The 26,796-nt window shown below is 39.3% G+C and overlaps 2 protein-coding genes across 3 annotated transcripts in view; both read left to right on the forward strand.

Moving 5' to 3' along the window:
* The first annotated feature begins 4 nt into the window (after positions 1–4).
* LOC108695831 (NXPE family member 2) overlaps positions 5–26,796 on the forward strand; it is a 29,725-nt gene continuing 2,933 nt past the window's right edge. The window contains exons 1-3 of the mRNA XM_041569038.1: positions 5–39; positions 24,224–24,332; positions 25,941–26,672. Coding sequence (XP_041424972.1) covers positions 24,234–24,332; positions 25,941–26,672 — 831 coding nt within the window. The 5' untranslated portion in view covers positions 5–39; positions 24,224–24,233. The remainder of the gene's footprint in view (positions 40–24,223; positions 24,333–25,940; positions 26,673–26,796) is intronic.
* LOC108695830 (NXPE family member 1) lies at positions 7–13,975 on the forward strand. Of its 2 annotated transcripts, XM_041569212.1 has the most exons (6): positions 7–39; positions 5,916–6,018; positions 6,116–6,798; positions 9,322–9,383; positions 11,378–11,596; positions 11,954–13,975. In XM_041569212.1, the coding sequence occupies exons 2-6, from the start codon at positions 5,926–5,928 to the stop codon at positions 12,487–12,489; spliced, it is 1,593 nt and encodes a 530-aa protein (XP_041425146.1). In that variant the 5' UTR covers positions 7–39; positions 5,916–5,925; the 3' UTR covers positions 12,490–13,975. The 2 variants fall into 2 exon arrangements, with proteins under 2 accessions (XP_041425146.1, XP_041425145.1); XM_041569211.1 differs by lacking the exon at positions 7–39 and having other exon boundaries at positions 3,285–6,018.

Consider the following 26,796-nt stretch of genomic DNA (forward strand, 5'->3'; position numbering starts at 1 on the left):
CGGCGTTTTTGGCGCATTCGCAGTAGGAGCATTTACCAGGTACGGATCTACTGCGCATGCGCCGAATGTCAAAAAATTTCACTTTGTGAGTGGTAGAAAAGCTTTTTGAAGGGTTGTTAAGGGATTATGCAAATTATAATACTATGAGTTTTTCCAGCAAGGTTTTATGCGTAATAGATCTAGCCAGAGTAATTTAATTTATTTTTATGAGAAGGTGATCAGGGACCTCGATTCTAAGATGGCAGTGAATGTGATCTACTTAGACTTTACTAAAGCATTTGATACAGTACCACACAGAAGGTTACTGGTTGAATTAAGGAGTGTTGGCTTTTAACATATTATTTGTATCTGGATAGAGAACTGTCTAAAAGCTAGATTACAAAGAGAAGTGGTAAATGGAACATTGAACCAGTGATTTTAGTGGAGTACAGCAGGGCTTTGTACTTGATCCTTTGCTTTTCAACTTGTTTATTAATGACCTGGAGGAAGGTTTGAAAGTATTGTTTCTATTTTTGCTGATGATAATGCAAAATTATGCAGAACTATAGGTTCCATTCAGAATACTGCCACTTTGCAGATTCATTTGACTAAATTGGAAAACTGGGCAGCAAACTGTAAAATGAGGTTCAATGTTGATAAATGCAAAGCAAAAAATTGGAAAATAATATAATTCAAGTTATACACTAAATGGCAGTGTGTTGAGAGTTTCCTTTACTGAAAAGGAACTAGTGGTTTTTGTAGTCTAATTCTGGGCATTGTCATTCTTTGTCCACTAAAGAAAATTAAATACTGTCTTGCAATAAAAAGGGCATAAACTCAAAGGATAAAAACATAATTTTGCCTCTTTATTGGTCCCTGGTAAGGCCTCATCTGGAGTATGCAGTGCAGTTTTGGGCTCCAGTCCTTAAGAGGGATATAAATGAGCTGAAGCGAGTACAGAGACGTACAATGAAACTGGTTAGAGGGATGGAAGACTTAAATTATGATGGTAGACTGTCACGATTGGGGTAGTTTTCTCTGGGAAAAAAGACACTTGCGAAGAGACATGATTACACTTTACAAGTACATTAGCAGGGGACCTTTTTACCCATAAAGTGGATCACCGCACCAGAGGCCACCCCTTCAGACTAAAGGAAAAGAACTTTCATTTGAAGCAGCGTAGGTGGTTCTTCACAGTCAGGACTGTGAGGTTGTGGAATGCCCTGCCGGGTGATGTTGTGATGGCTGATTCTGTTAATGCCTTTAAGAGTGGCTTGGATGATTTATGAGACAAGCATTATATCCAAGGCTATAGTGATACTTAAGTCTATAGTTAGTATAGTTATGGGTATATATAATTTATGTGAGGGTATGGAGGGGACAGTGTGTGTATTTATGGATGCCGAGTTTCATGTTTCTTATATAGTAACATAGTAAGTTAGATATAAAAAAGACACACGTCCATCAAGTTCAACCTTTTGATTCTATTTTAACCTGCCTAACTGCTTGGTGATCCAGAGGGAGGCAAGAAACCCCATTTGAAGCTATTCCAATTTGCTTCAGACCCTGGATAATCTTGTACTATGAACTATCTTCCATAACCTTGTTTTCCCTCCCTTGCTAAAAAAGCCACCTATCCCCTTCTTAAAGCTATCTAATGTATCAGCCTGTACGACTAGTTCAGGGAGAGAATTCCACATATTTACAGCTCTCACTGTAAAAACCCCATTTAGAATATTTAGGCAAATTCTCCTTCTAATCGGAATGGGTGGCATTGTGTCATCTTGAAAAACTTACCGGTATACATAGTTATCATATCACTTCTTAAGTGCCTCTTCTGCAGCATTAACACCCCCAGCTTGGCATTGGGGCTGCTGCCTGAGGCAGCAGCCCCCATGCCGCCCCACCTCCTGCTCCGCTCTTCTAACTTCCAGCGTCGGAGCGGGTGGAGGAGGGGCCGCATCGCTAGTGCAACGAGCTAGTACCCCCTCTTGTAAAATATAAGGATATTTTAAGTTACTGATGTTTTCCATGACCATATATACACAGGGCTGTTTTAGGTCCAATGCCACCCTAGACACCAGACCTTAGCACACCTCCTATGTCATGCGTGTGACGTCAGCACTTCATGCGTATGAAATCACACTTGGAAGTGATGTCAGGTGCTGTGTTCAAGTGACGTCACTTCTGCCTACCAACCTGACCCCCTACCCCCTAGGCTGGGCAAACTTTTTTTTTTTAATTTAAAAAATAAATGTAAAGGCACCCAAGTGCCGCCCCTTAAATCCTGCCACCCTAAGCACTGGCCCTTGGGTGCCTTCCTATAAATATGCCCCTGTATGTACAGTTCATGGAAAGTGACTTCTAATATCCTCATATTTTACAAGAGGGGGTACTTTATTTATTATAGTATAAAAGTTTCAGTGAGTCATGTGAAAGAAATTATATCCTTAAGCTTTGATTATAATCGATGATATCAGTATTAGGGATGTAGCGAACGTCGGAAAAAATGTTCGCGAACATGTTCGCGAACGTCCGGACAAAAATGTGAACGGTTCGCGAACGTTGCGAACCCCATAGACTTCAATGGGAAGGCGAATTTTAAAAGCTAGAAAAGACATTTCTGGCCAGAAAAATGATTTTAAAGTTGTTTAAAGGGTGCAACGACCTGGACAGTGGCATGCCAGAGGGGGATCAAGGGCAAAAATGTTTCTGAAAAATACATTGTTGACACAGCGCTGCGTTTTGTGCTGTAAAGGGCAGAAATCACTCTACGTCACTCAGGTGATGTTTCTGGACACGGAATGTGAAAAAGCTCACACAGCTAGGTGGCACTTGGTTAAAGACTGGGCAAACAATGCCTGCAAGGGCAACGTATACAGTAGTGGATACGGAATATATTATTGCTGCTTGAAAAACGTCACTCAGGTGGTGTTTACGGACACGGAATTATTATTGTTATTATTTAGACAGAATGTGAACAAGCTCACACAGCTAGGTGGCATTACTAGCCAGCAAAGCACTAACAGCTCTCTCCCTACACTAGCTCTTCCAAGCACACACAGGCAGAATGAAAAAACGCTGCAGGGCTTCAGTTTATATATGGAAGGGGAGTGGTCCAGGGGGTGTGGGGGTGGTCCAGGAGGGAGAGCTTCCTGATTGGCTGCCATGTATCTGCTGGTCTGGGGGAGAAATGGCAAAAAAAAGCGCCAGCTAAGGCGAACCCAAATTGGCGAACGTTGCGCAACGTTCGCGAACATTCGGCAGACGCGAACGGTCGATGTTCACGCGAATTAGTTTGCGGGTGAACAGTCCGCGACATCCCTAATCAGTATGCACCATTTATAAGGCTATAATTTACAGGATATTCATGGCTCGTGTATTATAATTTTATCAGCACCTTTATTCAGATAAAGATATTTTTTTAGAATTAAGCAGAACATAATCTTTCATCAGAAAAATCCATTCAATATGGTGCCAGCGTGCTTCATCAGTGTTCCAGCTTTCTCAAGGGTAGTAGAATGCTGTAATATCCACTACCCTTAAGAAAGTCAGGACACTGACGAAACCTGTCGCTGATAATCAGCTGAAAAATTCAGGGTTTTCGTCCGATAATAAGAATTGACATTCGATTTTGTCATGACATTTTGTCGCTCCAATTTTTTCGAGAAAAACTATTCATAAATAAGTTACAATTGTGGAAGGGAGCTTGGTCAGATTTGTTTTCAGGAAAAAATTAAATAAAGTTTTGGTAGGCCCCCTAATCTTTTTTATCTAGAGATTTTAGTGGAATTAAGTGAAAATTTAAATTCACAGCATAAATGTAAAGCTTCAGAGGAAGGTCCTTCGCTATACCCAGTGTGGTGAGATACCTGGGAAAGTCCAGAAGGAGCTTACAAATCTCCCATGTTCCTAACAGAGTGGTTCCGGGCAGTGACTGACTGGACATGGGGGGGGCCCACCAGGTCACTAACCTCTGCCCCCCCGAGAGCATACACAAACGTCGGCACGTACACGAACCCCAGTGCAAATGCACCAACGCATGCACAACATGGGAAACTCACACAATCCTCCCTGCCTCACTCTCACCCTCCCTCAGGGCTGTCTGCTGATGCTGCTTCTGCAGGGGACCACTTGCTGCCGCTGGCACCACGTTTATGTCGCAGCTGTTAGCGGAGAACCATGCCCACACCTACGTGGCCATTGCCTCTTGTTTGGTGGGAGAGCGATCCCTGGGCTTGTGCTGGAAGAACGCAAACACCGTAGCTGCTGCAGAACCCATCCGGGAGTAGAATTCTCACGGTGGCACCAGGGTCACCTCAGGGGATGGGGGTGGGCCCACAAGGGCCCTCAGGGTTTTTTCCTGGTGTCCAGCCGGCCGTGTCTGATGCTGGTTCCGGGACTGCTAGTCCAACCCAGGTGTTTTAGGTCTACCTGAGGCACTGGCGTTACTATAGACGAGGAAGCAGGTCTGTTTCCTCAATAGTCTTGAAAACCCCTCTCCTGACTGTCGGATGAAATCGCCGCATGCTGTAACTTAGGGCATTTAAATCAACTGTGTGACTATTTATATTTGCACCTTACATTATTCACATTATCAACTATCAGTCAACTGGCTGATTCTACAGCTGTAGCTAAAGTCATAGGGGCCCATATTCTAAGGTTCGAAGTGAAATTTCGAATTCAAAAACATTGAATTTCCTATAACCTTTCTGAGTTAAAAGTTTTGAGTAGTCAAAGTATTTTTTTTGTAAAATCGTTTAATTCGAACAATTTCATTGATCGATCAAACGATTTTTACTTCACTCAAAAACGGCTGTGGTATTGGTCAATGGCAATAGTTCTTGTAGTGGAAAAAATACCACGTCTTGTACATTGGCTTCCTGCAGACTGCTTACCTATACAACTGATGTGTAGTGATGAGTGAATCTGTCCCATTTCGATTCGCCATAACATTCAAGAAATGCATTGAAGTCAATAGGCATCAACATTTTTTTACGCGCAACAAATTTTTTTAGCTCCAAATACACTGATTGAAGACAATGGGCGTTTTTTCTTATGGCTTTTTTTTTGTCCAAACGCATTTAAAGTCAATGGGAGTTTTTTTCTTATGCCTCATATTTTATCAGTCTTATTAAAAACAATATTTGCTCTCAACCTAAAATTAGCTGTCACATTTATGTTAAAATGTCCTGGGTACCAAAGTTCGGGTTTTGTTTTGATTTGACCTTCATAAAAATGCCATACCATCACATCCACCAAACTCCTATTCCACCTCTCTCCCAACTTTGTGACAATTTCAATATTATACTAAGAAGCATTTCCCTGGCGAACATCTGGCCTCATTGGTAGCCTTATGTCCAGCTGCTAAAGACTTTGATGCAATTAAGCGTAATGTACTTTGCAAAGTTCATTGGGCAAATAGAGGTTTCATGACATATATTTTTGGAGCTGGAGGAGAGAGAACTATATAAATGAAATAGAAATTACAGGTGAAATGTAATTGATACAAATATACTACAAAATCTTGTTAGATTAGTAGAGTTCCAAAGAAGTTTGTTTTCAATATTGAATATTACTTCGGGTGGTAGTGTCTTGTAAATTAAAGGGCCACTAAAAGCCACTTCTGTTAACTGTTAATGTAATTCCAGTTACCGTACTTAAGATTTGGCCCCCCTGAACCTGCTCTGATGCCAATTTGTTATAATTTAATATAATTATATTTTTGCGTAGTTGTACTAAAACCAATGCAACCTTATATTAGGAATATTTCATCAATGTCCCAATTTAAAAGTGAGTGTTGACATACAGTAGATGAGACATTGAAGTCGCCTCAATTAAAAAGTTTTCTAATGTTTTTTTTTTTTAAATGTTGATTGAATAGTATGTATTATATATTGTATGTTGGGCCATAACATTACTCACTTTTCTTCCAGAACTGGTAGAATGTCACAGGCTAAACATAAACTCTTTAGTACCATTTTGGTTTTATCAGTAACTTTTATGGTAAGCTTCACCATACATCGGACATATTTCAAGGTATGTTTGCTATGTGCTGCACAAAATATTGTAATCAAACTGTTCTGTTGAATAAAAAAGTGTTATCCATTAAACAGTCATATTACTTTTCTATCAGCCTCTGAAATTGCATTACCTTGAAGTAAAAAACGCCAAGCAACCTTTTCCTGCTAGTGAAAATGAACAAAAAATAACAGACATATATAATTCCATGAACAGCAGAATCACCAATGTCTCTTTCGTGTATATAAATAGAACAACCAGTGCTAAGAACAGCAAAGCAATCCTACTAGATCACTGGAAAAAGTACTGTGTTGGAGATTCTTTAACCATCCAACTTGACATGTTTGATTACATTGGTAAAAAGAAGATTTATGGAGGAGATTTCTTAAGGGCGAGAATCTTTTCCCCAAAACTTGGAGCTGGAGCTTCTGGAATAATAGAAGATTTAAATAATGGAACATATCATGTACACTTTACTCTGTTTTGGGAAGGAAAAGTACAAATATCCATACTATTGATGCACCCTAGTGAAGGAGTGGCAGCGTTATGGAGAGCACGCAATTCAGGTTATAAAAACATTATCTTCACTGGAAAATTTCTTAATAAAACTAAAGAGGTGCACACAGAATGTGGTTTTGATTTAGATTCACAAGAAGAAAAATGTAGATCTGGAGAAGAAGGAGAAAACTTTTACTGCATCAAACCCCTCGGTGTACCATGTGAGGCTTTTATCTCAGTGAAGAGTAACAACAGACCTCACGCCTATCTCACTGATTTGGAGAAAAGACTTTTTATTAGGTAAATATTTCCTTGGTGCTGAAAATTACAATTCCATTTATTAGCAGATTTGGGCCAATTTCAAAGTTGTTGGTAGTGGGAATATGCTGATGTTTTATGAGTTAATATTAATAATATTTATAGATTTTTTTCAACTGCTGCCTATTTATTTTCTTTCTCAGATTCTTTCTTCCTTTCGCCATTGGTGAATATTTTCGCACCATCACCATAAAACTTTGCAGCAAAAAAATTAAAAATACGTGGTAACAAAACTGCACTGAAAAAGTTGCTGAGAAGACTCCAGTGTATTTTGTGTGGAAATAGCTGCAGCAAAAAAGTCACAGTGAATAATGCTCATTGGCTTCAATGCATTTTGCTATTTTTTACATTTCAGCAGTGTCATACATTTTCAATATGTTCCTCCTCTTTGCTTAGTTAATGAGGCAATGTTAAAATCCTGAGAAAACATATCTTATACAGTGCCTTGCAAAAGTATTCACGCCCTTAGCTTTTAACCTATTTTGTTACATTCTAACCTGTAATTTAAATGTTTCTTAATCTTATTTTATGTGATGGGTCTGCACAAAATATTAATTGGTGGAGTGAAATAAGAAAAATATATATTAAAAAAATGTAATTCTTGAGCAAAACCCATGTCAGTCTCCCTGTGATTTGAGACTGAGACGGAGGTTCACCTTCCAGCAGGACAATGAGCCGAAGCATACTGCTAAAGCAACATTGAAATGTGTTGGAATGGCCTGGTCAAAGTCCAGACCTCAATCCAATTGAGAATCTGTGGTCAGACTTGAAGATTGCTGTTCACAAGCAAAAACCATCCAACATGAAGGAGCTGGAGCAGTTTTGCCTTGAGGAATTGGCAAAAATCTCAGTGGCAAGATGTGGCAAGGTCATAGAGACTTATCCAAAGTGAGTTGCAGTTGTAATTGCCGCAAAAGGTGGCTCTACAAAGTATTGACTTTAGGGGGGCTGAACAGTTATGCACGCTGAAGTTATTTTGTCATATTTGTCATTTGCTTCACAATAAAAAAAAAAATCTTCAAAGTTGTAGGCATGTTCTGTAAATTAAATGGTGCAAACTCTCAAACAATTCATTTTAATTCCAGGTTGTGAGGCAACAAAACATGAAAAGTGAATACTTTTGCAAAGGACTGTAGATTTTTATTTAAAGGGGAAATAAAGCTACCCTGGCAAATTTTAGTTTTTGCACCCATACACAGATCACTCCCCATCACACTCAAAACTACAGAGCTTCCCAGCACTTCTGGGCCCAATATTAGCTGTGTCACGTCTGTTTCCAGCACCCACCTTGCTAAGCAGTGAGCAGTGCATACACGTAAAGCTACACTGGCATCTTGTTCTACTGTACATGTTCCTAGTTGACATCCATGATAAGAAAGGAAGTCACATGGCCAAAGATGGTGGCGTGGCTCAATTTCTGGATTTGTAATGGGCCACAATTAAGTTGATGCAAGTGTAACTTATGTGGTGGGGAGGGGATGGATGATCTGTGCACTAGTGCTAAAACGAAATAATTGATAGAGGTTTTTAGTCCCCTTTTAACACCCAATGGATATAACTTATGTGTGCTGCATTCATCAACTGAGTTAAATTAACAAAAATGTTAGGTGATAAATAGTGAAGGGCGAATCTGTCCCATTTCCCTTTGCAGAAAAATTAGCAAAACTCCAGAAAAATTTGCGAAATGAATGGAAGGCAATGGGCATCAAAATAATTTTGACGCAAGACAATTTTTATACGTGCAACAATTCTGATTTGTGACTATTTTTTTTTGTTGCAGCAAATTTTCACATCAGTTTCTCAAAAACATAAGTGGGTGACGAAGTTCGAAAATTTGCCGCAAATCCATGCCTGGCAAATAAATTCGCCCATCACTAGTGATAAAGCATTTGTTCCCCAAATTGGCCTTTGAAAGGGGATTTCTCCTCTGAAAGGCACAATCATTAATACAAGGCACAAGAACAGCTGAAAGTCACCTGATTGCAAACTGACAGGTTTAGATAAGAAAAGACGAATTCAGGAAAAATGACGTTAAATTGTTATGCAGCAAAATCTGGAATCTGTTTAAGACAAATTCACTTTTTTTGCAAAAAAATATAATTTTTAAGAGTGACCTTTTTTGTAGCTTTACCCCATAAAAAATAATGTAAATGTGTTTTTTTTTCCAATATTAGACATCTATATATCTTGTTACGCAGTAGAATTAAACAAAAATTCCAGCCTATTTTGAAAGCTTAGGTTGTCCTGAAAAAAAACCCAGAATATTGTTTTTGGGGCAAACCAAAAGTATCGCCAAGGAAAGACTCCTAAAACGAAAGGGTATAAAATGTTCAAAACCTGTCAAGTGGCCAAATTGGCAGTGAAAGAGCTGAAGCATTAATAAAACTAAATCAATATGCTTGTGTCAAAAAATTATATACATCACTTTTTAACCTGAAAAAAACTTGTGTGTGATTTTTGTACTTACATAAATTTATTTTTCCTTTATCCCTTATAATGTGGAAGATCAAATATTGCTGCAGTAATTCCACAAAACAATGGAAGTATTGATGTTTTGAAATGCCAAAGTAAGTTGTATTTTTTATTATATTTTAAGTGTACTTAAAGCTTTAGGGGGTTGTTTATTAAAGTTCGAGTGTTAGAGTTCTTTTTACCTCAAATTAACTCAAATGCAGTCAAAACTCAAATGGTGTCTTTTTTTTAGGAAAAAACACAAATGTGCGAGTTTGATCGATTCAAGTTTTATGGTTGTGGGACTCGTAAGGGTAGAACTTCACAGGCGATTTTACCTGCGATACCTTCCATTCTGACGTGATCAGACGAATCACAGGCGTCACGTCAGATACGCCGAATCTAAGTAATACAAATGTGGCATGTAGAAGCTGATTGCATTTGTCATGACTGTCAGATGCGAACACTGCATGTTGTGTCTTCATACGACAGTCGTGTTGTATCAGATGCAATCAGCTTCTACGTGCGACACTTGTATTACTTACATTAGATTCGCCGCATCTGACGTGACACCTGCGATTTGACTCATCATGTCAGAATGGAAGGTATCGCAGGTAAAATTGCCTGTGGAGTTCTACCCTTAAAGGAAAACTATACCCCCAAAATGAACACTTAAGCAACAGATAGTTCATATCATATTAAGTGGCATATTAAAGAATTTCACCAAACTGGAATATATATTTCAGTAAATATTGCCCTTTTACATCTCTTGCCTTGAGCCAACATTTAGTGATGGTCTGTGTGCTGTCTCAGAGATCACCTGACCAGAAATACTTAAACTCTAACTGTGAAGCAAAAGACACAACTCTGTCTGTTAATTGGCTCATGTGACCTAACATGTATGGTTTGTTGGTATGTTTGTGAGTACAGTGAATCCTACGATCCCAGGGGCGGCCCTTATTTTTTTAAAATGTCAATTTTCTATTTATGATTACCCAATGGCACATACTACTAGAAAAGTGTATTATTATGAAAATGGTTTATTTCATGAAGCAGGATTTTACATATGAGCTGTTTTATGCAATATCTTTTTATAGAGACCTACATTGTTTGGGGGGTATAGTTTTCCTTTAAGAGTCCCACAACCATAAAACTTGAATTGAGTTCTCGATTCGAGTTTTCGTCAAAACCAACCCGAAAAAAAAGAAAAATCGAACATTAAGTAGGCTGTGAACCTCTTTAAATGGTTCACGGGACCTCTGCCATTATATATAATATATTGACATGCCACTTGCCTGCACTTGCACTTTTTGAGGTAATTAGCATTTAGTAGGCAGAGCATAGGATTTGGAGCTAAGAGACAGGGACTCCAAGGCTTCCGACAAAACACAGGTTTATTAGTGCACTGGGAATTCCCAACAAAAGGCAACAGAAAAATGCAGTTCAGCAACTTCAATGTAAAGCATTCAGAGTTTTTCCCCCCTCTGGGCTCTCACCATCCAGGGAAACTCTCACCCTCTGGAACTTCAGAGCATTCGGGCTTCTTACTCAGCCCTCCTGGCTTCACCTTCTGGGATTCAGGCTCATTAGCCTCTGCCAGTTCCTTCTCCCCTCCAGGGATTTAGGCTCACCAGCCTCTGCAAAACTTTTGCTGGTAGCAAGACCCCTTCTTCCAGGCACTGTCTCTCCCAGCGGCATCACACTTCCCTCCACTCTAGGAGGTGTCCGGAGAGCTCTACGGTGTGGTAACACAGCCCTTTCTTTGCAGATGCTGAAAAAAAGCTTAGGTGCTTTAAACCATCTGTGCAAAGAAGTTCAGCGCACAGAGGAATTAAAGCTCTCATGGCCTGTTCGCCTTTCATGGGGCTCTTTGAAATTCAAATTCAAGCTAAAGAATTGAAAAAATCCAAGGGGAAGTAAGCCTTACCTATTATTATAACTGTTTTGGGGGGAGATTAAGCATTTTAAAAAAATGGTGTTACTGTATTATCTGCATTCCATATAATATCATAAATTTCAATTTGTGTTTAGAAGAGCAGAAAATGCTATGTTTTTTTCACTGGGAAGTAAAAGCAGTATAGCCAGTTATGTTTAAATATTGTTCTTTCAGGAAACAGTGGAGAAGTAAAGTCAAAATGCTCAGTTGGAATGTCTCCACCATTCCCAGGCGGTTATTTCCTGAATAATGTTTGGCACCCTGTGTTCTGCAACCTTTCTACATATGAACCACAGTCTCTCGTGGACAAATGCTTTTCCAAAAAAAAGATTTACCTTATGGGAGATTCAACCATTCGACAGTGGATAGAATATTTACCAAGCATTATGAAAGGCAAGTGTGATTAGATGCTTTGATTTCAATTCAGTTGTGCTTAGCTTAATATTACACGATGCAACAAAATGGTAATAGTAGTTTTAGAGCCTCAAAAAAAACTAGGAGGATTGAAAACCAGTAGTCAGTTCCGCAGACCAGGTAGTTATTTTATATTCGTTATCAGTTTACATCTTCTTATTTTTTTGCACAAATTAAAATATAATATTCTACAATGCAACTAGCACTGGCATCATAAGCCATAATCCATTTACACTGCATTAAACCTTTTGTCCTGTAACAAAACTAAATAGCAAAATGTAGTTAAATATCTCACCCTTGATGCTGTATTAATTAAATTAAATCTCTCTTCTACAGACCTGAAATTTTTTAATGTTGATGGAAGTGGATGGCATAGGACACACATAGCTATGGACATGAAAAAGAATATTTATATTCAGTGGAAAAAACATGGACACCCATTTGTAACTCAGAGCTTTTTTACAGTAAAAGATTATACTTCTGTCCCTCAAGAGATAGACCGACTTGCAGGGGGGGCAAACACTGTTATTGTCATTGCTCTTGGACAACACTTTCGACCTTTTCCTATTACCCTGTTCATCAGAAGGCTTCTTAATGTACGCAAAGCCATAGAACGACTCTTTATTCGAAGTCCTGATACAAAGGTGATAATCAAATCTGAAAACACCAGAGAAATAAACACAGACGTGGAGAGATTCAGTGACTTTCATGGCTACATTCAGTATCTGTTGGCAAAGAACATCTTCCATGGACTGAATGTAGGAGTTATTGATGCATGGGACATGACAGTTGCATCGGGGTCATTAAACCTTCATCCATCTAAACCAATTCTTAAAAGCCAAATAAACCTGTTTTTTGAGTATTTATGTTAATTCTTCTATGTATCAATTATTTTGATGTTTTGATTGTAAATAATTCTGAGAAAATATTATTTGATTGTATCTTTGATCCAAGGAAAGTCAGGTTTTATCTATTCTCTTATTTAGATTATTTATTTTATTACTATCTAAAATTGTATTTTGAATTTCCATAACAATTGTATAATAGGTAATTTATCTAAGAAAATTAAAAAATGTTATTTAATGTGTGTGTGTTTTTTTTTTTAAATCTTTCAAATGTATTTTGCGCAACCTCACCACAGACGTCTATTGTATTCAGTTTTTATTAAACAGAAATGGTCTTAGTATATCACCAAGATTAGTTCTTTGGAGAAAACACATCTCTTATGGTCTGAGCAGACTGAAGGAATCTACAACAGGAAAATACAAATAGAGGCATAATAATGTGTTCACAGAGTGTGACAGGCACAAACTCTACAGAGGGTACTTCATTTCCTTACCATGTGGGGAAGTGGATAACATATTCTGTAAAGATGGAAGCACAGCACTACCAAATAAAATAAAGCTTTTATTACGGCAGATATTCCCACTATCCAGCTGCAGGAATTAGCTCAATTATTCGGGCTATTCAAGCCTGCTTACCCCACACCCTGATGTTGGATCATTGGCCAATCTGCCAAGTCCATGCCTTGTGTTCCTGTGCATGAGTTGTTACTGTTACTGAGATCTTGTTCCTGATCCTGTTCTGTAAGTCCTGCTCCTGCCCTTGTTCCTGCTGATTTGACATCCTGGATTGACCTTGGCCTGTTATCTGACTCTGCATGTTTTCTACCTGACCCGACCTTTCGGCCTGTTTTCTGGATTCTTGTTGTCTGATGGCTGCCCTTGACTTTTGGCCCCTCTTAAGGTCTTTGATCCAGGGTCGAACTTGGCCAGCGGGACATCAGGAAAAAACCCGGTGGGCCCCGCCGGCTGAAATCTGCACCAATATCCCAGTTCCAGTGGCTTCTTTCCTGCCGCAACCTCCCTTTTCTGGAAAAACATAGTGTGTGCGTGCGGCAGCGCTTATGTGCACACTCATGGAGGTGTGCATGCACAGCAATGCAGAGATGTAGTGGAGGGGGGACTGGTACAGCAACCCTGGTGGGCCCCGGGCCCCCCAGTCTGACCCTGCTTTGATCTTTGATCTGGCCAGACTTTTGCCTGAATTTTGAGTTTGTTTGTGCCTGTTCTATATTTTCAGTTTATTATTAAATCTTGTTGAAACCTATGCAATGATTTCAGGTTTTTTTGCACTTTGCGTGAAGTATTGCAAATGAGCCGTCGTCTTAAATTAGAGATTACTGGCCTTTATTCCTGCCCATCACCGCTGGTTGGGTAGAGCTGTGAGCATATATTCCAGATGTAGCACTGACTGCATTCCACCCTAGACTTGAGCCTTTGTGGCCATTCCATAAATCTGGTTCTAAATAGTTATGCTTTTAAATGAGAAGGAAAGGCTAAAATTAAGTAAGCTTTATCAGAAAGGTCTATATAAATACACCAGTAAACCCTCAAAGTAATGCTGCTCTCCTCTGTCAAAAGAGAAACTGCATTTCTTTCCTTCTATTGTGCACACATGGACTTCTGTATCAGACTTCCTGTTTTCAGCTTAAACCTCCAGGGCAGGGTTTGAGCATGCTCAGTGTGCTCAGTTTGCTCCTCTCCCCCTCCCTCCTCCCATCCCTGCTGTAATCTGAGCTCAGAGCTGTAAGTGAGCAGGGAGAGATTCAGGCAGGAAGTGATGTCACAACAAGTTTATATGGCAGCTTCTATTCTAAACAAACAGAGACAGTATCTAGAGCTGTTTACTCAGGTATGGTAAAGCATTCTGCAGTATAAATATAGCATTCTAGCTTGCACTATTGTGGCTAATCTCTTGACAATAAACTGTCTTGGAGCTTTCCTTCTCCTTTAATGTTTAGGATGATTTTCTTTATTGACTTGAGAGTTTATCAGATCTTAATGAGCTGATATTAAGCCTATTGTACTGATGGTTTAAGGTTTTGAATATGATTATACTAACCATATAATTTCATTCATTTATATTTTGTTTAAAATTGATTCTCAGCTGCAATCTAACTACAGTTTTGTGCCAAGTGAATTTTCACAGCATTATACTTTTCTTCTATTTGTTGCATTTTTGAATTAAGAACCTACTATAACAGTGAGAAGAAGGAAAAAAAAGTAAATTGATAAAATAGTAAATTGACCTAATTAGACTTGAATCTTGTTGGTTGTCCAAAGTAAAGGTAACAGGGCTTTCATGTCCACCACAAGTAGCAGTGATGACAGAAGTTCATTAGTGATGGGCGAATTTCTCCCGTTTCGCTTTGTCAAAAAATTTGTGAATTTCCAGCAAAATTTGTGAAACAGCGAAAGATTTGCTAACAATCGTACAATTCAAAAGTTTTCACAAAAAATCAAGCAATTCAAAAGTTTTCACTAAAAAATGGAGCAATTCGAATGTTTTCACTAAAAAAAATCGAGCAATTTGAAAGTTTACACTAAAAACAAGCAAATTGAACGTTCTCACGAAAAAATTGAGCAATTCTAACGTTTGCACTGAAAAAATCGTGAAAATTTGGAAAATTACACCGGCGAATTTTCACTGGTGGGAGATTCATGAATTTATTAGCCGGTGGCGAAGCACAAAAAATTTGCCGCAAATTTGTGCCAGGCGATTTTTATTCGCCCATCACTAAAGTTCATCACAGAAGCTTACATGTCACATAAATTGGGAACATTTCAAGAAAAGCTGCATTCATTGTATTTATCCTGAACTTGCATTTTGAAGAAATTTTGCAGACTTTGCAACATTACCTTGTGTTTAAATGTGCAATAAATGAGTTTTACCCAGGTTTAAAGGAAAGATTATTACCTATGTAACATGTCATCTAAAGATAAAGGTTATCAATAAATATTGCTCAGACTTGAACACTAATAATAAATATCCCATAAAAAGTTTGGACCAACAAACAAATTGAAAGGGAAACTATACCCCTGAACATTGAACATAATGCAGGCCATATGTAAACACCATTTCATATAAATAAATACTTTTCAAGACAAATATACAGTACCTAGTAGTGTGTGCCCTTGGATAAACCCATATTAAAAAAACTGTAATTTTAAGTACAGGAGTATATCTCTCTGGTTCTCACACACAAACCAAGGGCACATATATGTTCTAATAAATTTTTGGACCACACAAGTTATAGGCCTTTCCACTTAGCAAACATTAAAGGTTTAAAAAGTAAAAGAGGCCTCTCACTCAGCAACCAGTGCTTGTACTAAAAATTCAGTTGCCCTTAGGCATTTTAACTGCTGTCCACATTTAATTAATCATAAAACATGTTTTATTATTCACCAAAAACATCTCTCCAAAAATGCACATACTGTATATCAAATTCATAACCAATTATTTTTACAGTTTTCTAATCTAAGCAACCAATAAATAAAATGAAACACAAGCTAGCTTTAACAAAGGGGTTAATGTACTTAACCCCTTCCTTGCTTCATGCATTGTTTGTGGCACTGATGATTAAAGTTGAGCGAAATGTTTTTATTTCCCCGAATATAGATCTCAAAAACACCTTTAAGTCATTCACAGGTATTATTATGCTGCATTTGCAGTAATTGCCCACTCAAACGGTATTGCTTAGGGTGGTATTAATTGTAGTTCAGCAACATCATTTCAGCATCCGTTATTTCGGAATGCGGCTTAGCTTTGTGTGTTCATCAATTAGTTTAAAACAGCCCTAAACATAAACTTGTTGTAATGCACAAGGAGAAACAGCCATATAGTATGTACTTTATAGACATTTTTACATAAAAATATCCTTGCAGCGTGTTTGTGAATGTTTTTAAGCAACTTGCTCTCTCTGTATCTTCACACTTACACCCAGGGAGTCCCCCAATTCCTCAGGTTGCACTTGTAGCATACAGAGCACTCGGGATATTAAAACACAGTGCACATAGCCAGCCCCTATTCAATCTGCATTTTCCCCAGACTTTAGCCAGTGAGGAGTTTTATACATATCTACTCCTTCATCAAACTCTATCCCACCACATCTACTCGTCTCCAGTTTGATTTTCCAGCACTACACTTTGATCCCTTAAGTTAGAGCTCTGTCTTTTACTTCCACGCTTATTTCTGTCTGGTGATCGGAGAAGAGCATTTGCAAATAATGGTTCAGAGCAAAATGTGTAAAAGGGTCAATTTTACTGGTATATATGTATCGCGGCTCGAACTAGGGGTAGGCAGAAGAAGTGCGTGCCAAGAGAACAATGGTGGTGGGATGATAGGAACATACTTCATATTTAGCTGAACGCTAGTCTGATCTTGTCTCCGCTAGCCACCCCCATCGGCAAATGAAGTGCCTGCGCAATTGTTCGAGTGGGGGCGGTAGATGTGGCCTGCAGGGTTGGTTTGGGTGCCCAGTCGGCTTGGCCCGGTGCTGATATACATGTAAGTTTAGTAAGATACTTTAATAGGTCAATGCCCTGACAAAATGTCTAGCCCCATGTCAGATTTCAAAATTGAATATAAAAAAATCAGTTTGCTCTTTTGAGAAATGGATTTCAGTGCAGAATTCTGCTGGAGTAGCACTATTAACTGATGTGTTTTGAAAAAAACATGTTTTCCGATGACAGTATCCCTTTAAGGATACCCCAACACACGACCTACATAATTATGAATGTTATTTCTACCAAAGAGCATAACCTTGCACTTAATAACACTGAACCTCATTGCTGCCCAGTTTTCCAATGTAGTCGAATCACTCTGCAAAATGGCATGTATTTGGCATCTAGCATTATATACTAATTTGTATCTTGGCATATGCTAGTCATTTACAAGATAATATATTTTGTTTTAAGTTCTTTTAACAGTGAGTTCAGTCTATAAGTAATGTTACACATCACTAGTTCTGTGGATTTTATACATCTGAGACAGTTTAAGTTGACTTTAACTTTGATTTTCTTCTCATTCTTGACAAAATATATGGATGTTTGATTTTTTGTACCAGTGTGTATGGCAACAATTACATATGTACCCATTGAAAAATACATTTTATGTCCAAAAATGTATTGGGAATAATTGTATATACAGAATGCCTTTGGGACAAACAGCACCCCAAAATTAGTCAATGAAGGGTAATTCCTGGGGCAAATTCACTGAGCGAAAACTCACCTTTGACAGCATCCTGCATGGAACTTATAGTTTTGCATAATTTAGTATCAGTCCAAATATATGCCTATAGACTTCAATGTGATATCAAGGGGAAAGTTGCTGCAAAAAAATGCTTTTCGCAAATTTTCCTGCGGTTTTGTGAATTTTTCAGTGAAGCAAAATGGAAATCACTCATCACTAGCTGCTTATTATACTGTATAAACTATAAACTGGTATTACATTTTTTCAACATTATAGTTTTCCTATACTGTTTTCCTATACTTTCCTATACTGTATAAAAAGCTATTGAAATCTTGAAATCTCTTGAAAAAAAAGCTCTGATTTTGGAAATAGTGAAATTATGTATGTGTAATTGTATAATTTTATATATAAATAATACATTCCAGGGGGCGCATGCGCGCAGCTTAACAGGAAGGATGTGCCTGTAAGAGCTCCGTGCCCGACCCGCTGAACTTAGCAATATTTAGCCGTGAAACGCTGCAGAACCGCTCGAGACACAACCTCTACCGCTCTGTGAATCTGCCCTGAACAGCAGTATGGCCCCGCCGTCTGCGAAAAAGAAGCAACAGCTTCAGACTCCGCCAATGTTTAATCGGCGCGCAACTGAACAATCCCAGCGGCCATCTTTGTCTCCATGTGCAGAACAGAACTCGGATTCTGAACAGCAGACAACAGGTACTGACACGCAGGCAGCACTACAGGCTGTACAGCAACTGTTTAAAACTGAACTTAAGGCGGCAGTTGCCGAATTTTCTCAGCAAATACGTGAACTGGGGGACAGAGTTGACAGGCTGGAATACACTGCAGACGGCCATGCGGCAGCCCTCCAGGAGGACCAGAAACTAATATCTGCGCATCAGGCCCAAATGGCGCAACTAGAAAATAAGCTGGAGGATCTGGAGAACCGGTCACGGAGAGGTAACTTACGGGTTAAGGGTGTCCCTGAAACTGTTACCGACCTGATGGGTCTAATGGACGCTACACTATTGCAGCTGCTACCGGATCTGCCCGTGGGGCGCCTTCATATTGAACGAATCCATAGAGCCTTGGGCCGTCCTCGCGACCCCAACCTCCCTAGAGACATTGTACTCAAGATGCATCATGTTGAGGTCAGAGATTTGGCTCTTCATGCAGCCCGCACCGCGGGCAAGGATTCCCTACGCCATCAAATGCAACTATATGCGGACTTAGCCCCAGTTACTCTCCAAAAACGGAGGCTGCTCAAACCGGTGACTGCTCTATTGATAAAGCACAAAGTAAAGTACAGATGGGGATTCCCTTTCTCGCTGCAATTCCAATGGAACGGGAAACTACAGTCCATCACGACTTTGGAAGCAGGCCTGTCTCTTTTGGAACCCTCTGCCTCACCCTCCACGAGGGACAGCCGTTCCTCATCCACCTCCCCACGACCTGACCCTGACTGGGCTACCACTCCTCCAGCCAAACAACAAAAGCACCAATCTTCACCGTCTCCACCGAAGGATCAACGGCTTTCTCGCCAAAGACAAGACCTGGCTGCGACCTGACTCCTCTCTGGGAACTTGTTCCACAACAACCCACACTGTGGGTAATTGCCACATTCCCTGATGTTTTCTCTCCCTGCACAGGGTCTACAGGTTTGTTTTTTTCTCCTTCACTACAGTTGTTCTCCTTTCTCTCCAGCCAAGTTAGCTGGACGTTTTCTCTCACCCTTTTTTCTCTGAAGCTTCTCAGCGGGCCCGGGATGTTGCTGCCCCCCTGAGAACATTTCTGCCATGGATACCCCCGTAGGGTGGAACTTCATGGTGGCAAAATGTTTACTATGCAAATTTGTTATTCTCTGTTTCTGTTTTTTGTCCTTACTAAATTTTTCGCATAGCATTTCTTTCTATTTTGTTGTTTTTTTTTGGCGGCTGGGCTATAAAGTGCATTTAATGTTGTTTTCAATTGTTACTGATGTATACTCTTACTGGAGAATTGAGCTCCTGCTTTCCTTAGCCGACTGTAAGCGGGCCACCAACACACAAGACAATGGGGATTAAAATAATCTCTCATAATGTGCAGGGTCTCAATTCTCCCAATAAGAGGAGATTGGCTTTCAATATGTACAAGAACCTCTCTCCAGATATCCTTTGCCTCCAGGAAATGCATTTCACTCAAAAGTCCTACCCAAAATTCTTTCACAAGCTCTACCACACTCACTATCTGGCTTCCACCACTAGCAAACATAGAGGCGTTGCTATATTTATCCACAAAAACTTCCCCTTTATCACTCTGGGTGCTACTCTGGATGCTAATGGTCGATATGTCATCCTTCAGGGTACACTATATGATCAGCACTATACAATCATCTCCAGTTATGCCCCGAATGATGATCCACTCCTATTTTTTGACTCGCTTTGTAACCTTTTGCCGGACTTAAACAAAACCAGACTCATTTGGGCTGGAGACTTTAATTTGTCCTTTAACCATATACTAGACCGATCTCTGTCTAACCACCCTATGCGACATAAGACGTCCACTAAGCGAGTAGAACGACTACTCCATACGCACAGGCTTATTGATTCCTGGAGAGAGGTTAATGGTTCTACTCGGGATTATACCTTTTACTCCCACCCGCATAACTCCTACTCCAGAATCGATTATATCCTGGTTAATGCTTCCGACACCCCTTCACTTCTGGACTCTAAGCACATACAATGTGCATGGTCTGATCACGACTTAGTGCAGACTACACTTAACTTACAGGTCCCCTTGTTTAGGCGTCCCACCTGGAGATTGAATGAGAGCTTACTGGCAGACCCTGAATGTATAGACTTTATCTCGCAGGAGATAAAACATTTCTTTCAAGATAATTTACAGCCTGATGCATCGATAGATTGGGTCTGGGTGGCGCATAAAGCCTACATCAGGGGTTGTTTAATAAAATATGCTTCACGAAAAAAGAAAGAGAGGATGCAGGTTCAAAAAAGTCTGGAAACCGAATTAGCTTCCCTAGAGCAATCTAACCGACTTCACCCCTCAAAGCGTTGTAGGAAGCTGATAGATGAGACTAGGCAAAAACTCCATGCATGCCAAATAGAACAAGCCGAGAAGGCTATCCGTAAGACTAGACACAAATTTTATAAGTACGCTAACAAAGCCGATAAAATGCTGGCTAATTTACTTAAATCGGAACTACGTCAGGGACAAATCCAAAAAATCAGACTAGCTAATGGTACAATTTCCTCAAATCCTGATAAAATAACTGACACTTTTATTTCCTTTTTTCAGAAACTATACACCTCCAGCTCCCCTGGAAAACCAGGCGAGATGGAGGCCTTTCTGAATCAGTATGCCCCTGAGCATCTCTCAGAAGACCTACAACAGATCATGACCCAAGATATTACCTATGAGGATATCGAGTATACGATTAAACATTTAAAGACGGGTAAAGCTCCAGGCCCTGATGGGTTCTCCTCATTGTACTACAAGAAATTAGCGAGCCAACTTATCCCACAACTCCAGAAATTATTTCAACACATTACTAGTGGTAAACCCCTACCTCCCGAAATGAACGAAGCTAGCATTTCGATTATCCCGAAACCCAATAAAGATACCTTAAACCCCAAAAACTATAGGCCAATATCACTACTCAATTTGGACATTAAATTATTAGCCACCATCTTGGCGAACAGGTTAAACAGGGTCCTACCCTCCACCATTCATAAGGACCAAATTGGTTTCATCCCTACCCGCCAAGCCCCAGATAACATTAGGAAATCCCTGAACCTCGTAGCATATGCCAACAAAACTAAAACCCCTACATGCTTCCTGGCATTGGATATTGAAAAAGCCTTCGATACGTTTAGCTGGCCCTACCTTTTCTCCCTTATAGAAAGAGTTGGTCTAGGATCTACTCTAGTCAACACGCTTAAGGCTTATTATCAGGACCCGCAAGCTTCCCTCAATCTCCCCTCTACTAGAAAGGTAGACAATATCAGGATTCAGAGAGGTACGAGACAGGGATGCCCTCTTTCTCCGGCCCTTTTTGCATTAGCAATGGAACCTCTAGCAAGAGCACTCAGGGACAATATCGATATTAGGGGCCTTACTATAAAGGGTAGAGAATACAAACTTTCACTTTTTGCCGATGATTTACTCATGCATGTGACTAACCCCCTTACATCTCTACCCAATCTACTTAATGTTTTATCACACTTTGCAACATTGTCAGGCCTTAGGATCAACCCGGAGAAATCGGAAATGCTCCCCTGCAATCTCCCGAAACCAATGCTTAAATTGATTGAACTGAATTTTGGATTTTCCACTAGGACTGAATACCTCCAATACCTGGGAGTAAAACTAACGACCTCTCTCTCCACTCTATACAAGACTAACTATCCCTCGTTAATACACCTCTTGATGCAGAAGCTTTCCTCCTGGGATAAACACCGAATTTCTTGGATCGGCAGAATTCATTGTGTAAAAATGGTATTGTTACCAAAGATCCTTTACTTGTTCAGGACTCTACCCATCCCTGTTCAAACAGCTGATATCCGAAAGTTACAGACGGCCATTCACAACTTTATCTGGCAAAATAAAGTACCACGCATATCGCGACAAGTCATGTATCTACACAAATCGAATGGAGGCCTTTCAGTGCCGAACTTGACTAAATATTACAGAGCTTCAAGACTTGCCCAATGGGCTCCTTCACATGCTGGTGCAGCTGCCCCTTTATGGGTCCAGATTGAAAATGACTTGCTTTACCCACACCTCACTGATCATGTCCTGTGGCTCGGCAAAATTCCCCTACAAAGTTTTGCGGAAGCGTCCCCCATCACATTAGACATGCTACACTTGTGGATAAAACATCGCAGGAGTTCCCAACTCTCTTCTAGCTCCCTTCCCTCCTCAGCCCTATAATTAACAACCCGGACTTTGCACCAGGTCAGTCTAAAAAAGCCTATGCATGGTGGTTCGGGAAAGGTGTGACCACGCTGGAGTCCTTGGTTTGCCGAGGCAAACCTCTCACCATGCGACAACTACTTCAAAAATTCGATCCCCCCCCCACAGGAGCTATTTAGGGCTTCGCAACTCGTCCACTTTGCCCATCGACAGGCCAAAAAATGCATTGACAACTCCTTCACGAAAACATGCTTCGAATCGATCTGCAGGCAGGCACCACTGGCACCAGGCATCCTCAGTTTAACGTATAAACTACTTAACAAACTGCCCACTGAAAACTTCAAACATAAATATATGCTGCAATGGGAAACAGACCTCCAAACTACACTTTCAACTCAGCAATGGTCTCAATGCAGCCTCACAGCAAATTTAGGAAGTACCTGTGTTTCTAATAGAGAGACCTCGATCAAGCTCCTGCACAGAACTTACCTTGTGCCTTCACGACTACACAGGATCTACCCGTCATGTGACCCCCTCTGCTTCAGGGGCTGCCAAGTCACTGGCTCAATGCTTCACATCTGGTGGACTTGCTCCACAGTCTCAAAATTCTGAGATTGTATCACTCAACTATTGTCCAAAATACACACTGACTTTCCCAAAGACCCGACCACCTTGCTCCTGGGGAAAAAACCGGCTAGATTGAACAACTCGGCTCATAGACTATCACAACACATTCTCACAGCCGCCAGGTTGGTTATTGCTCGCAACTGGAAGAAGTCTACTATTCCTATACTCATGCTTAAAGCTAAGATAATTGATATAGCAGCTAACGAAAGACTGTCTTATATGTTGCAGAATGACTTGGAGGCCTATGATAAGATTTGGTTGCCATGGTTAGCATATGAAAACGATCCCTTGCTTTTCTCAGCTCTGCATGTATAAGCTGTCGACTTTCCCCCTGGGTCTCCATACTGCCTATAACCTTGAAAATGACCACGTCCATTGTTTTTATTTACTCTGATACCTAGCCCAGCCGCCGTCTTTACCTTGTTTACCTGTTTATTTATTTATTTCCTTTTAATTTTTTTTTTCTCTCTCTCTCTCTCCTCTTTCTTTCCCCCTCTTTCCCCCCTTTTTTTTCTTTAGTGTTTTTTCTACTATTCATTTTACTCCAGGTTATCTTATTGCTTCAATTTTCATGACTGAACTGACATGTGTTATCTTCCGATTCTCTGTGACTGTACTCATGTAATAACATGTTGCTTTTTTTTTTATCGGAAAATCAATAAAACATTTCAGTTTTAAAAAAAAAAAAATAATACATTCCAAAATACTGTCAAAATTAAAACTTGGACATTATAGGGCTTAAATACCATCTGAAGGGTTGCCAGTAATGTAACTTGAAGTCAATATGCTCTTTCGCTAAATATTGGATCCTTCCCACAATTTAAGATTTATCAGGCAACAGTTGTTACTCCCACATAGGTAATTACTTGTATCATATTTCCTCTAGTAACAGCAAAAGTTTACTACTGCAATTTTTATTTTTTATTTTGTTTGTAAGTGCAAAAACATATACTGTAGTCTTCTCTAAAACTATAGTTCTGGTATATTTCACTTATTCTCAACATCAACCTAATGTCTCAATAAATTGATTTCTTCCAGATCATTTACTATGTTGATGTCTGTCCTGAAGAATCCGCAACGTCTCCTGCTTCTTATTTTTATAGCTGTCCTACTAACAAGCTTTGCAGTTCATCAGCATTATAGAAAGGTCTGACTATTTATTTTTTATTTATATTATGCTGGCACCAGTATAATAGTTTCCATTTATTTATAGTGCTCTAACGTGGTACACATGGCTTTATATAGATACCTGCCTCATAAGTGCTTACAATGTAATATCTTAAATATATATAGTCCTGTTCTAGTATTTGACATTCAAAATCTTAACTATGACAAATCTTAGGATAATTTTGTGATACCCAAAAGTCAACTTTTTTATTGTGTGAATTTACACTACAGCCCAGGCAAGCAAATCTCCTTTATGTCAGACCCCTAAAATTTGTATAATTCGCTAAGCCTTCTGCACCTTTTTCCTGATTCTAAGAGGTCAGAGTATTAGGGACAAGCCTGCTATTTATCACTTAATGCATTGAACTTTACTTAATAGTAATAAGTAATAGTAATAATCTAACAATCTTCATCATGTTTCTAAACTTTGAAAAACAATGTTCTAGATCTCTGGAATGTTCTGTTTATCATTTGTATAGTATATCATTTATACATAGTAACACAGTAAGTTAGGTTGAAAAAAGACACACGTCCATCAAGTTCAACCTTTTTACTTTTTTTAACCTGCCTATCTGCCAGTTGATCCAGAGGAAGGCAAAAAAAACATCTGAAGCCTCTCCAATTTGCCCCAGAGGGGGAAAAAAATCCTTCCTGACTCCAAAATTGAGTCCCTGGTTCAACTTGTACTGTGAGCTATCTTCCATAACCCTTTATTCCCTCACTTGCTAAAAAGCTATCCAACCCCTTCTTAAAGCTATCTAATGTATCAGCCTGTACAACTGATTCAGGGAGAGAATTCCACATCTTCACAGCTCTCACTGTAAAAAACCCCTTCCGAATATTTAGGCAGAACCTCTTTTCTTCTAATCGGAATGGGTGATCTTGTGTCAGCTGGAAAGACCTACTGGTAAATAAAGCATTAGAGAGATTATTATATGATCCCCTTATATATTTATACATAGTTATCATATCTCCCCTTATGTGCCTCTTCTCCAGCGTGAACAGCCCCAACTTGGCTAGTCTTTCCTCATAGCTAAGATTTTCCATACCTTCCATCAGCTTATTTGCCTTTCTCTGCACCCTCTCTAATACAATAATGTCCTGTTTGAGTGATGGGGACCAAAACTGTACGACATATTCTAGATGGAGCCTTACCAGTGCTCTATAAAATGGAAGAATGACCCCCTCCTCCTGTGAATCAATACCCCTTTTAATACATCTCAAGACCTTATTTGCCATTGATGCTGCTGACTGGCATTGCCTGCTACAGCCAAGTTTATCATCTACAAGGACTCCAAGGTCATTTTCCATAATGGATTTGCCTAGTGCAGTCCCATTAAGGGTATAAGTGGCTTGGATATTTTTACATCCTAGGTGCATGACTTTACATTTATCAACATTGAATCTCATTTGCCACTTAGCTGCCCAGATTGCCAGTTTGTCAAGATCCTGTTGCAAGGATGACACACCCTGGATGGAATTTATTGGGCTGGATAGTTTTGTGTCATCTGCAAACACTGATACATTACTTACAATACCCTCCCCTAAGTCATTCTTACTGAATTTTAAATCATATTCTTGGTTCTAGGTTTCAAAAGGTCTCTCCATTTTAAAGCAATCAACAGAAGGGTTTGAGAAGAAGTCCAAGTCCAGTGTAACAGAAGATGATGTTCTAGGAACTGAACTCCTCAGCAGGATATCAAACATGATTCCACCTGTAAATTTTGATCATTTACACAACACATCTTGTGCCAGAAACAGCAGAGCTACTGTCATAAATGCAAAAGATAAGTATTGCATTGGAGACAATTTAACTATTGAAATTGTGATGTATGACTTTATAGGCAATAAAAAACATTATGGAGGAGACTTTATAAGGGCAAGAATATTTAACACCAAGCTTGCTGCTGGAGCCACTGGGAGGATTGAGGATTTTAACAATGGAATTTACCATGTTCATTTTACCTTATTTTGGGAAGGACAAGTGGAAGTTTCCTTGTTACTCTACCACTCAAGTGAAGCCGTTTCAGCATTATGGAGATCAAGAAACCAGGGATATGGTCTCATAAAATTTACTGGAACTTTTCAAAATGGAAATAAAAATGTTAAAACTAAATGTGGTTTCCAAGTGGACAATGCAGGAGAGACATGTACTTATGAAGATACAAAATATAATGAGCTATTTTACTGTTCTAAGACAGCAAATCTGTCATGTGGGTCCTTAGCATTTCTTCAGTCATTTAACCAGGATCATTCATTCTTCAGCTACCTTCAGAAGTCTCTCTTTAAAAGGTACATTTACATGTTTTGGTTTTTAGTTGTACATATATATATATATATATATATATATATATATATATATATATATATATATATATATATATATATATATATATATATATATATATATATATATATATATATATATATATATATAGGTAATG

This window comes from Xenopus laevis, chromosome 7L, assembly GCF_017654675.1.
Source record: "Xenopus laevis strain J_2021 chromosome 7L, Xenopus_laevis_v10.1, whole genome shotgun sequence".
In the NCBI taxonomy this organism is placed as follows: Eukaryota; Metazoa; Chordata; class Amphibia; order Anura; family Pipidae; genus Xenopus; species Xenopus laevis.